Below are 13,077 nucleotides of genomic sequence, written 5' to 3'. Positions count from 1 at the left end.
TAGTACCTATCTCAGAGAACTGTAAAGTATAACATTTTGCCTAAAATCAAATGGGATAAACTGCTTTTGTCAAATGAGAAGATGCTGTAATGTAACATTATATTACTATTGTTTGTTGTTTTGTTGGTTTTTCTGTTATCTACTTTAGTATCTGTGGATTCTAATATATTTGTTATCACTCAAATATTAGAAAATCTGCTTTGTTGCAAACGTGTTTCTAGAATTTAGCACTTTCTTTTCCCTGTTTAGATGAGTAATTACTGTTATCTATAATAGTTTGGAATGCTGTAGACTTACATAGATTTCTAGTTGCTTACCAATGCCATATTTAAGAACTAAACTCAAAAGAACCACTTAAATTTGGAGATGTGATTTCGACAGGACACAAAGCAGTGTCCAGAATAAACAAAAGGTCCTTTGGTTATGCTTCAGTTTCAAGTTTTACACATCCCTTTTATAATTTGATAATGCTGAAGATTTTGGCCACCCAGGACACCAGAATTTTTATCATTAAAGAACAAAATATCAGTGAAATACTGAATTCTATTCTTTCTCTACAGTGCCTCCAAAGCCATTCCACCTGCAGAATTCACCTTCGTCCAATATACACCAAACCCCCAGACATAAAGCTTTACCTAGTGCAAAACCAAGGATGGAGGAAGTTAAACCTGCCTCTGCTTCTTGTGTCTCAAAAGAAAAACCCAGTAAGGTATCAGATCTCATCAGTCGCTTTGAAGGAGGCAGGTAAGAGTTAATTTGCAATGGGAGAAGGCAGGGGGAAGAAGAAAGGTGGTTTTGAAAAGGTGATAGAGTCATCATAGATTTTGTAAACCAGAAACAATGTATTTTTCCCTGTGAGGTTTGGTAGGTCTTTAGAAAGAGTGGATTTTTAAAATAAATGATTTAATCTTGGTGCAATTTGTGAATTGTCATTTACCATGGATGCTACCTACGTGCAGCACTGCAGGCCACCAACTTTTCCACCAGATTGTGTGCCCCTGTATATATGTACGTATGCTCTTGTGTTTCCTCTGTGTGTGTGTTACTCTGTTGGTGGCTGGATACGTGTCCTGGAGAGGCCGGGAGATTGGCTCTCTTTGTTCCTTACTTTGTAGGTTGTGAATGTGACTCCTGTCTCATCCCTGGAACCCTCTTGTCTCTCTGACCCCTTGATTTCATGTGGATCTTCTATACCCACCCAGCCCTTGTTTTCCCTCTCTACATACCCCAGCTTATGGTAGGTTTTGGAAAGAGCTATTTTTACTAATAGCAAAATTCACACTAAATTTCAGTTTTTGTAATTTTTTATATATAATTTATACTTTAGTCCTACTGTTCGAAAAAAAGGAGGTGAAATAGTGTATTTTTCTGACTTAAGATAAAAACAAACCCAAAGACCAGGCGCAGTGGCTCACATCTGTCATCTTAGCACTCTGGGAGGCAAGCCAGGTGGATTGCTTGAGCTCACAAGTTCAAGACCAGCCTGAGCAAAAAGTGAGACCCCCATCTCTACTAAAAATAGGAAAACTGAGGCAAGAGGTTCACTTGAGCACAAGAGTTGGAGGTTGTTTTGAGCTATAACACCAAGGCACTCTACCCAGAGCAACAGCTTGAGACTCTGACTCAAAAACAAAACCCACATAAGGTTGCCTTTCTATTTATGAGACACTCAATTGTTTTCTCTTAGTGTCTTCTGATAAAAAGAATTTTCAGCACTGACTTAAATAGGATTTTTTAAAAATTTTATCCCATCTTGTTTTTATCTGGCACAAAAAGTCTTTGTATAATTATTAAGCAGAATGTATATAATTTCACTTTCATCCTGGAAGCCAAATTTTTCATTCGTTCTGGTGTAGTATTTGGGAAGGGCTTCCCACAAGGTGATCTTATTATTTATTAACAAAATAATATTTGCAGGATTCGTTGTTATTTATGTAATGAAATCATGGATTGGAAGTCCTTTGAGAATCTTTTGGAAATTGTGACCCAGCACAAAACTGCAGCGTGTTCCTCATTTAAAAATGGGACTGTATCTATTTACGCGTTTTGGAGCGAAGTCACCTAGAAACTTCTCATCATTTTTCATTTCTAATCACTTGTTGGAACTTTGGTCATAAATATTTAAATGTCAACATCTTCCCCTCTGAACTAGGCTTTATAATACCTTTCCTGTCTTAAATTACAGTGATCTTTACTGGAATGATTTAATTTCATTTAATATTTTTTTTTACTTCTCAGGTTAAGTTGACGTCACAGTAACAGATTAACCCCAACTGTGTAACACAGGAGGGCTGGAGCTCTGGTCCCCAATGTCACAGGTGCCAGAGCCTGCAGCCCTAGGTTTCAGGGAAGCCCATTCAGGGTCAGTGTTGCAACAAGTGCTCAGAAATGTAAAATGAAGAGAGGCTTCTAAGTGACTTTGTCCAAAATTTGTAAATAGATGCAGTCCCAGTCCTCCAAGGGTTGGTTCCTGTAATCCTGTACCATTTTGGTATCCTCCCCACACATGAAATGTTTGTCGTTTTTTGATACCAGTTATTTTATTCTTGTAAGCTTTACGAGTTTGAAAGTCATTTTTAATACAAAGCTTGAAGGTTTGACATAAGAAGAGATGTGCTATACTTTATTTATATTTTAAGCAAGTTTATTCTGAGTGTAGATAGGGTGTCAAGTGTTTTGACAAGTCTGGTGAAGGGATGTTATTTGTGGTATTGCCAATCTGAAAAATGCATTCTCAGTGAGGTGTTACCCCCACACGCTGGCCCGCAGAGTTCCTGAGCAGGTTAATACTGCAGTGCGTCTGCAGGACTTCAGTGGGAAACGTGTTCCTGCTCTTCAGTGATGTCCAGGTGTCTGCAAAGGTGGCTTTTGGTTTTAACCTTGTTTATTAGACCTTGAACTAGTACTCTGTAAAATAAAGGTGATTGCCAGCTCTGAGTTACATGGGAAATTGACGGGAAGAACCAGCATCTGTTAGTCTTGTCAGGACGGAATGATTCAAGTAACACTTAATAACGGGTCTGCATCGAGGTTTTTTTTTCTGAGTGTAGTTTCCTTTTTTCTCTTTCTTCCCCCGCCCCCCACTTCCCTGCCTTCCCTCCTTTCTTCCTCTCTCCTCTTTTCTTTCCTTTCCTTTTTTTTCTTTTCTTTTCTTTCCTTTCTCTCTCTTTCGGAATGAGAGATTACTCTTTTTAACTTAGGAAAAACTTCAAGATTTTAGAAATAAATAACAATTTCCTATAAACCTGAACATTCAGGTTTCTCCCAGGCTTTGTTATCCACAGGAATCTTCTAAGCGCAGCTCCAGCTGCTGTTTTGACTCCTCCTGCGTCTGCTCTCCACCCCACCACCCCACGTACACCCTTGGTGTCACTCCCTGACGATTTCTAGCTCTGCTCCAAGGCAGTCCTTTACAGTCCTGTGCACACTTAAGTTTGATTCAGCGGGTCTGTTGGAGATCTCTGTCTGAGGCACTAATAGGGGCGTGAAAAAGAGGACAGTCTGATTCAAGGCCCCGAGGACTGCCATGAAACTATCCAGGCCAAAGGTATCCTCTTCTAAATGGCAAATATCACCTCCAAGTTTTATATTTATTACATTTTGTCATACTAAGTTTTTCCTTCTCTTTGTGTGGCCTGAACTTAACTGGTATCTTTTTTCCTCACTTACACTTTCTTGCTGTCCATTCTGCAGTCCAGATCAGCAGGGAGTAGGCAGAGCAGAGTGGAGAGGGAAGGGGACACACATCTTAGCACTGTCCTTGTAGCCTTGCCGCCGCCTCCTCCCTAACCCTGTCACCCCTCTGCCTCCACTGGGAGGGGCAGCCAGCCCTGGACTTTGTTCAGCCTGTTCACCTGATCTTCACTCTGTCCTTCTGTTAAGACAAAGAGATTTAGAGCTGGACTTCTTGGTTTAAATTCTAGCCTTTTCACTTGTTAACCATGTGACATTGTTCACATGGTAATGTAATGTTCTAAACCTAAATTCATGGGGTCCCTGTTTTTAGCCTTATACTGAAGGTGAACCGAGATAATTAACGTAAAGAGCTTAGCATAGCTTGTAGTTCTTTGTAAACACTTAATAAATGTTAATTGCTTTTATTGTCACAATCACATCATCATCTTCACAACTATTCATAGTTCATCGCATGTTCTGAACACTTCCCACGTGTCAAGCACTGGGCCAGTGGGTAGGAATACAGCAGAGAACAAGACAGCACAACCTGTACTTTACAGAGTTTTAGTCTGTATTTTATTTTTCCTCCCTTAAGTCTCAGGAATCTTTGATAGACAGAGTTTGGTGTTCTGTCCCCACTTCCCCATCCTAGAGGAAATGCCATAAAATATTTCTTTAAGGACATCTTTGTTTTTTGTTTTTTGGGGTTTTTTGAGACAGAGTCCTTACTATGTTGCCCTTGGTATGGTGCTGTGGCGTTACAGCTCACAGCAACCTCCAACTCTTGGGCTTAAGTCCTTCTCTTGCCTCAGCCTCCCAAGTAGCTGGGACTACAGGTACCCGCCACAACACCTGGCTATTTTGTTGTTGCTGTTGTAGTTGTCATTGTTTAGCAGGCCCAGGCCGGTTTGAACCTGCCAGCCCTGGTGTATGTGGCTGGCACCCTAACCACTGAGCTACAGGAGCCAAGCTGACATCGTTGTATATTGAGAGTGAGTTTCCATTGTCCTATGAGTTCTATTAGGACTGCGTACAATATCAAGTAATCAAAAGGACTTAAAAGAAAAGTAAAATAAGATGTGGATTTAGGGATGGAGTGTGCTGTCGTAGATAGACTCATCTCGAAAGCCACTTGGAAGAAGTGCTATCTGAATAGAAACCAGAATGGTGGAAGAAACCACACCAGTGTTTTGGGTACGGTGGTTCTAGGCAGAGAAGAGCAGCAGCAGAGACCCTCAAGTGCATACATTTGCTCACTGGGACCAGAAAACAGCAAGGAGCGGGGCAAGAGAACAGCGAGCTGGGGGAGAAGGGAATATAGTGAGTAGTGAGCCTGGGCCACTGGCAGCGGGAGGGTGTGGAATCCTGTAGGCTGCCATCAGGATGGCAGTTTGTCCTGAGGTGTGTGTTAGGACCCCTCAGAGAATTTTGATCTCTATGATTTCATTGTAGAGACTAAATTGGAGAACATCAAGAGTGGAAAGAAAGAACCCTATTAAAAGGCTATTGCAGCACACACCAATAAAGTTTTGAGAATATGCATTCCAAATGAAAGCAGTTTCTTGGTTTATAAATTCATAAATTAAGGACAGGCTGTATCTGGGTTGGTGTACTTTTTGTTTTGGGTTTTTTTGTGTGTGTTTTGTTTTTGTTTCTATTTTCAGATTAATAGAAGGGTACAGATGATTAGGTTACACACATTGTTTGAGGTTGTTAGGTAAAATCCAAGTTGTAACTGAGCCCTTCATCTGGGAGGTGTGCCATAGACCCTTACACTGTGCCCATTAGGTGAGCATTTACCAATTCCTCTCCCTCCCCCCATACCCCTTGAATTTAATTGCGTTTTTCTCTTGTGTGGGGGTGTAGTTCATCTGTTGGTTTCCTATCAGTATTGAGTACATTGGATATTTTTCCATTCTTGTGATATTTTGCTAAGGAGCATGTTCTTCAACTCCATCCAGGTTAATATAAAAGATGTAAAGTCTCCATCTTTTTTATGGCTCAATAGTATTCCATGGCATACATATACCACAGTTTATTAATCCATTCATGGGTTTATGGGCACTTGGGTTGATTCCACATACATCTGTTTTTAAAGTGTTAAAAAACAAAATGTTAACACATGGCTGACCAGTCACTTGTTACCTTGTAACAGGGACAGTTTCTGCATGAAATTGCTAGTCAATAATGTGTGAAGATGTTAGAGATGCTAAGTGATTCTATTTTATAAAGCAGCTGCGAAGAGGGGAGAAAGAATAAAACAGGCTGACTTTGGGACAACTAGGAATTGAGACTGGGAGAACATGAATCAGGGAACAGCTGCTATTTAACACACTGTGTTATTAATCATTTTTATGACAGCAGAAACTCTCCGTGTCACCAGGTAACTTGTGACCCGTCAGCAATGTGTTAAGAAACACCAGTAAATAAAAAACCTTGGGAAGAGATGATTTTATTAAATATACGTGTTTCTTCCATCTAAGTCTTTACTGTGATTAAACAGTCCCAGGAAATATTCCACACCCGTTGTGTGAAGCTCAGGCTCATCATCTTTATTTAAATGTGGGCAGCATCCCAGGAGACCGACAACTGCCCTGAGAATGTCCAAATCCATGTTTCTAAAACTATCAGAGATAGAAAAACAAATCTTCACCAAATAGCCCTTTCTGTTTTTTAAATTTTCAGATTAATTGAGGATACAAACAATAAGGTTACCATGTCTGCATTTGTGAGGAAGAGTCCCTGTTGTAGTTGTGTTTCAGCTGGGAGAAATCTGCCTTCGTTCTGCGACTTTTCCTTGCTGATGTTCTCGTGCTTAAGTTTGTGTTCTGTCTTTTAGTGCATTATCAAATTATAGCGATCTGAAGAAAGAGTCTGCTGTGAACCTACATGCTCCTAGGACCCCAGGAAGGCATGGATTGACAAGCACACCTCAACAGAGACTCCTCTCCCCACACCCCCCATGGAGGCAGGCACATGATACCGACCAGACTCCCGGTGCAGAGACTTGCGTGGCCAACGGTGTCATGGCAGCACAAAGCCAGATGGAATGCGAGGACAATAAGGTGGCTGCTCTGAGTCCAGATACTCCTATTCAAACATCTGAACCCTTGCTTGGCGCACACTTGGTGAATGGAGAAAAAGATGAAACTGCCGCAGCTCCCATGTCACCCACGACAGATGACCGTGATGGAAATGCTCTTGATGGCAGCTGCAGGACTCCAAGCTCAGACCCAGTGCTCCCCCTAGAAGGAGGGGCAGACATAGAAGCCCAGAGCCAAGAGAGGGAGGATGGAGAAAGCCCTCTGGAACTGGAGCAGCTGGACCAGCACCAGGAGATAAAGGTAGAGCATGAGTGTAGCTCATAACATAGCTCTCATGAAATAAGTGAGTCAGCTCACCCACACCAGCTGTTCCATACTTTTTAAGTTGTGGCTGCTAATGAGTATTTCCTCTTTGCTGTGAGGACATATTTCACTTTTTCTTTGTATGTAGTTTCTGCTGATATCCCTATTATAATTTCAAGAGTGGTATGGAGATGTTGATAAAGGGAGACCACGGGCATACTGCTTTTAACTAGAACGTGTTCCTTGCTGCTCTTGGTGTTCATGCTGTATCCCTAATGTTTATGGGCTAAGCCAGAAACAATTGTACAATCTTCTTTTTCTAGTCAAATAAATAGTAGGCCAGGAAGATGCACTTGTCACTAGCAGATGTTACTTTTAAGGACATGAATTTGGAAGTATTCACAAATCAATCATCAGAGTGTATTTATAACTCTTTCTAGGCTTCTGTTTTTTTTTTTTAGTCTTGTCTAATTAATACCTAATTTTATAATCAGTGGCTTAGTCTGAGTTAGAAGATCATCTGAAGATGATCTTGGTTCATCAGTTCATTTATAGAAACAGACCTAGAAAGTATGATTTTTCAAGCTCACAAACACACTGCTGTTTGTAATAAGCTCAGCATCCTAGTGCTCTGACTCTAGGGCTAGTGTTGTGTCACTGGTGCAACAAGTCACAAACTTAAATGGCTAAATGCAAGAAATTTTAATGAATACACCAACCATGGGTAATAAACTGTTGAGGCTGTGGCCATTTGGACATTCATGTACTTTCTAAAGAGCCTGCATTGTGTTTCTGCCCATGCAGTAATACAAAATGTCAGCTACCAAAGAGCTGATTTGCTGGTGAAATAGATTTGTAATTTACCTGTACTATTGCAGAAATGTTTATATAATGCCAGTAATAAGACCATTGCAATGATGTTTCGTTATTACGTTAATAGAGTACTTTAGGAATATTAATAATTATGTCTCTTACAAAGTACTTGGAATTCTTTGGATCACAGATGCTATATAAGTATCATCATAAATATCTCTACAATTAGGAAGCCATTTACATCTCATAAGAAAAAAGTTTCCTTGGTCTCTTTTATTGATACAAATAACTACGTAGCAGAGTTGAGAATTGAAACTGTGACAATTATTGGAAGATTTGTAAATGACAAAGCCAAGGCTTAAATCTATTAAGGATTTTTATGGTGCTGCACCTTAATCGGCTTTAACACAGGCAGAAATACAAAAGGACCAATGTTAAACGATTCAGAATAAAAAGTGATCGAGATACTTCGAATTTTAATCAACGTGAAATCAACCTTATGGTACAATCTTTACTGACCCTAAAGAAGGAAAGAATCCTAAATACACAAAGGGGAAAATGGTTTATGTTGTTCTATTTAGTGAATTAATTATAAATACTGACTCTCAAGCAGGGAAAGTTTAAGTAAGGAAGTGCGTAGGAGAAAGTGAGTCATACTTGGTAACAGGATTTGAAACTAAAGAGATAGGACACTGCAAAGGGAATCTCTTTACATTTCGATTAAGTGGGAGATCTTAGTGACTTGACCATGGTGGAAGGAAGAGACCGTTAGAACCAAGAAAACCTTTGACCGTTGAGATGATGCCATCAGCAAGTATTTACAAAACAGTAAGGCCTATAATTTTTAAGGGAAATACTTTAATTGATGACAATGCCTGTGATTGCTGGATAGTGCTTTTTTTCCCTCCTGTTATACATTATTATCTATATGTTTTCATAGATGAGTCTTACTTTTTGGGGGAGATTTAATAGGGTGTGTTGTTATTAAACTAGTGAGACTAAGAATAGCCCAGCTGGCCTTTGTCCTGAGTGGGCTGTATGGGGGTTTGGGAGGAAATTTTCTTCGCAGAGCTGTTGATGCGAACCCTACATCTCTCTGTTAAGGATTTAATATCTAGTTGGTGATGTTAGAGCTCTCCTTTGCTGCTCTGGTGTTTGTTACATTGCCTTCTCCTTCCTAAACGCAAACATAAATGTTAGTGTCGAGGTGGTAAATTTTGTTCTACAACAACTGAAACTAAAATCTTTTTTAATCTTAAAAAATAAAATCTATAGTAGCATATAGTGGCCTGAACAATCGGGACCATGAAATCTTGATGATTACTCTGGGTTGTCCACTAACTAGCAGTATGGGCTTCAGCATGTTAATAGCATTCTAAGTGTGTGTGGTTAAAGGATATGGACTGTATATGATCTTGAGGTCCTTTTAGGTGATGCTGTAACAAATCTGTGCTGTTATGTGTAAGCATATCCTCCAGATCATCAGCTGCTTCTTAAACTAACATGTTCAACTTCTAAGATATAATGGAATATTTAGCATTTCAAAATGCAGACAACTGAAAAAATGATTTCAATCTTTAAATAACTGGACGTAGAGAATTATATCAGAGTAGTCTTAAATAAGTTTCATTTGGCCAGGCTCAGCAGCTCACGCCTGTAATCCCAACACACTGGGAATCTGAGGCAAGAGGATTGCCTGAGGCCAGTAGTTCAAGACCAGCTTGGGCAACATAGCAAGACCCTGTCTCTACATACACAAAAATGATAATAAGAGGAAAATTAGGTGTGGTGGTGTACACCTGTAGTACCAGTTACTCAGGGGGTTGAGAGAAAGATCACTTGAGCTTAGGAGTTTAATATAGCGGTGAGCTATGATGTGGCCATTACACTCCAGCCAAGGTGACACTGTGGCATCCTGTTAAAAGGAAGAAAGAAAAGAAAGCTTATAAGTCACAGGGTAGGAAAAGTCAAAGGAATAGTATAGTGTGCCCATGCACTCTGGTGCCCCGTAAGCCTGCACCCTGAAGGATTTCATGGGAGTTGTCATAAATAGCTTAAGCTGTATTAAGTATTCTGTTTACGAGACTCAGGTAAATGGGTCAATGCATTTTAGAATGAATTTCATTCAAAATGATTATTGTTTCTCAGATTTGTATTCTTCAGTAGATAAGCTTAGTTGTCTAGAAATGCACTAATGTGGAATGAGCCATAAAACCATATAAATGAAAATTTATCTTTGCAGTTTCATGAGCCTTGTAGTATCCAGGATATACTTTAACAGGTTAAATTTGTAGATTTCTCTCAGATTTATTCAAAGTGTTTTAATATAGTAATAACCTGTCCCTATAAATATTTTGTTTAAAAGAGTAGCTGCGGCTGGGTGTGGTAGCTCAGATTGCCCCTAGCGCTCTGAGTGGCCGAGGCCGAAGGATCACGTGAGCTCAGAAGTTCGAGACCAGCCTGAGTTAAGAGTGAGACGCTTACAGTCTCCCCACTGTAAATAGAAAAATTTAACTGGATGCAGTGGCAGGTGTCTAGAGTCCCAGCTACTCAGGAGGCTAAGGCAGGGAGATCTCTTGAGTCCAGGAATTAAGAGGTTGCAGTGAGCTATTATCATGTCATTGTACTCTTCCTGGGGCCACAGAGTGAGACTCTGTCTCAAAAAAGGGAAAAAAAAAAAAAGAAAATACAAATAACCACCCATAATTCTACCCAGAAAGAACTGCTTAGATATTTAATGTAACATCCTAGCTTGTTTTTCTGAGCTCTGTTTGAAAAAAATCTATATTCGATGGCACAATGTAGGGTCCCTCTGTATCCTGTTTTGCTGGATTAAAGATGGGTATTTTCCCATATTAATTCAAACTTTCCATAAGCCCAGTACTATCTAGCCTCAGAAACAATTAAAGCATGGAAGTGACATGATGACACATCTGTGGGTTTTAGAAAATGAGTCAGATGAAAGGAAAAGCAGATGGAGCAGGGCACGTGGTTAGGGAGCAACTGCGCTAGGCCAGGTGTGATGTGGAGAAGGCCTGTGCGGAGCAGAGGGTTAGAAATGAGAGAGAGCTCTTTCTTTCTTCCCTCCCCTCGCCTCCCCTTCTCTCCTCTCCCTTCCCCTCCTCTCCTCTCCCCTCCCCTCCCCTCTCTCCCCTCCCCTCCCCTCCCCCCACCCTCCCCTCTTCTTCCCTCCCCTCCCCTCCCCCCTTCTCCCCTTCCCTCCCCTCCTTTCTTGTCCTCTCCTCTTCTTTCCCCTGCTCTCCTTTTCTCTCCCCTCCCCTCCCCTCTGCACCCTTAAGGATTTCTTGGGAGTTGTCATAAATAGCTTAAACTGTATTAAGTATTCTATTTATAAGGCTCAGGTAAATGGGTCAATGCATTTTAGAATGAATTTCATTCAAAATGATTTTCTTTTCTTTTTCTTTCTTTCTTATTTTAAGTAAATTTATTTCAGGTTAATGTGAGGGTACAGCAACCAGATCAAAATATTTGATTTCATTAGGTAGAGTTCATCTTGTGGTTATGTACCACACACAAAAGGTATGCCGAACAACTCCACCCCTGCCACCTGTGCTCATTCAGTGAAATCACCCCAACCCCTTCCTCCTCCCCCCAACTTGAATTGTAATGAATTTTTCTCCTATTTGGGCATGCATTGAATCGTCTACTGGCTTCATATTAGTATTGAGTATATTGGATGTTTGCTTTTCCAGTCTCGTGATACTTTACTAAGAATATGTTTCAGTTACATCCAGGATATTACAAACAATGTGAAGTCACCATCTTAGTTATGGCTGAATAGTATTCCATGGTGTGCAGGTACCACAACTGGTTAATCCATTCCTGAGTTGATGGGCTTTTAGGTTGTTTCCACGTCCTGGCAATTGTAAACTCAGCTGCAGTAAACAATCTAGTGCAAATGTCCTTATGGTAAAATGAGTTTTTTTCTTCTGGATAGATGCCTAGTAGTGGGATTGTGGGGTCAAATGGGAGGTCTAATTTAAAATCTTTGAGGATGTGGAGAGAGAGGAACACTTTTACACTGTTGGTGAGACTGCAGACTCAGCCTCTTTGGAAGGAGATATGAGATAGATTTCTGAGGACCTTGTGGCTGGAAGCAGGGAATGAGTCAAGTACAACTCCTAGCATGGAGGAGTTGTCAGGTAGTGTGCTGTTTAATGAACTACAAAAGGGAAAACATATATTAGTGACATAAAACTGACATTTCAGGCTCGGTGCCTGTAGCACAGTAGTTATGGCACCAGCCACACACACTGAGGCTGGCGGATTTGAATCCAGCCCGGGCTAAACAACAATGGCAACTGCAACTGAAAAATAGCTGTGCATTGTGGCAGGCGCCTGTAGTCCCAACTACTTGGGAGGCTGAGGCAAGAGAATTGCTTAAGCCTAAGAGTTTGAGGTTGCTGTGAGCTGTGACTACCTAGGGCAACATAGTGAGACTGTCTAAAAAAAAAAAAAGAAAAAATTTAAAAAGCACATTTCAACATCCCACATTTGAGGAGCTTTTGGGAGGTCTAGGTGAAGAAGATGCTTCCTACCAAGATGTACTATTATTCTGGAGGCATTATGGTTTATTGGTTATGCTCAAAGGCTTTAGAATTAAAAGATCTGCGTTTAAATCTCTGCTCTGTCATTTACCAGCTAGGTGACCAGGGACGTGTCACTCTAACACAACCCTCCAGGATGTGGAGAGTTGCCTTACAAGTCAGTGAAGTAATCCAGGTGACAGGGAGGAACATAAAGTTGGAAGGAGGGAGGAGTCCCTAATTAGGTTAGTTTTGCACCTGCAAGACGTGTGTTTGGAGCAAGTGGAAACAGGACCTGGAGCCCCGGGAGAGGGTAATGCTGTACAAAGCTACACGGGGGTGTGGTTAGTTTACCAGAGCAGACCCTGCAGAACAGGAAGCGGCCAAGGGCTGAGCCTCAGAGCGCATGAACATAATGGAAAGGGAACATAATGAATTGTCTGAGAGGAAAAAGTGTTTTGGAAGCACAGGGCTTGAGAGGCGTGAGGAGCTCAGGCATATTTTTGCGAGCGTTCAGGAAATACCCATAGTCCTCCTTTAGAACAGGAAACCAGGAGTTAACTGGAGACCTTGGTCTTTCATTGGACTTTATAGCTAACTCTCTCAGTGAACTCAGGTAATCGAGTTCAATCGAGTAGATTTATATTGTACATACATTGTGGGCAAGGCACCGCAGTGAACACACAGAAGAAGCG

The 13,077-nt window shown here is 40.9% G+C and overlaps 1 protein-coding gene across 2 annotated transcripts in view; it reads left to right on the top strand.

The window, feature by feature from the left end:
- Positions 1-13,077, top strand: part of FGD4 (FYVE, RhoGEF and PH domain containing 4) — a 264,568-nt gene that overhangs the window by 189,576 nt on the left and 61,915 nt on the right. For both annotated transcript variants that reach the window (XM_053556931.1, XM_053556932.1), the window contains exons 3-4: positions 561-744; positions 6,515-7,019. In XM_053556931.1, coding sequence (XP_053412906.1) covers positions 561-744; positions 6,515-7,019 — 689 coding nt within the window. The remainder of the gene's footprint in view (positions 1-560; positions 745-6,514; positions 7,020-13,077) is intronic.

The sequence above is a fragment of the Nycticebus coucang genome, chromosome 12, assembly GCF_027406575.1.
Source record: "Nycticebus coucang isolate mNycCou1 chromosome 12, mNycCou1.pri, whole genome shotgun sequence".
Classification (NCBI taxonomy): Eukaryota; Metazoa; Chordata; class Mammalia; order Primates; family Lorisidae; genus Nycticebus; species Nycticebus coucang.
Note: the sequence above shows the minus strand (reverse complement) of the source record. Positions and strands in the feature narration are given on the sequence as shown.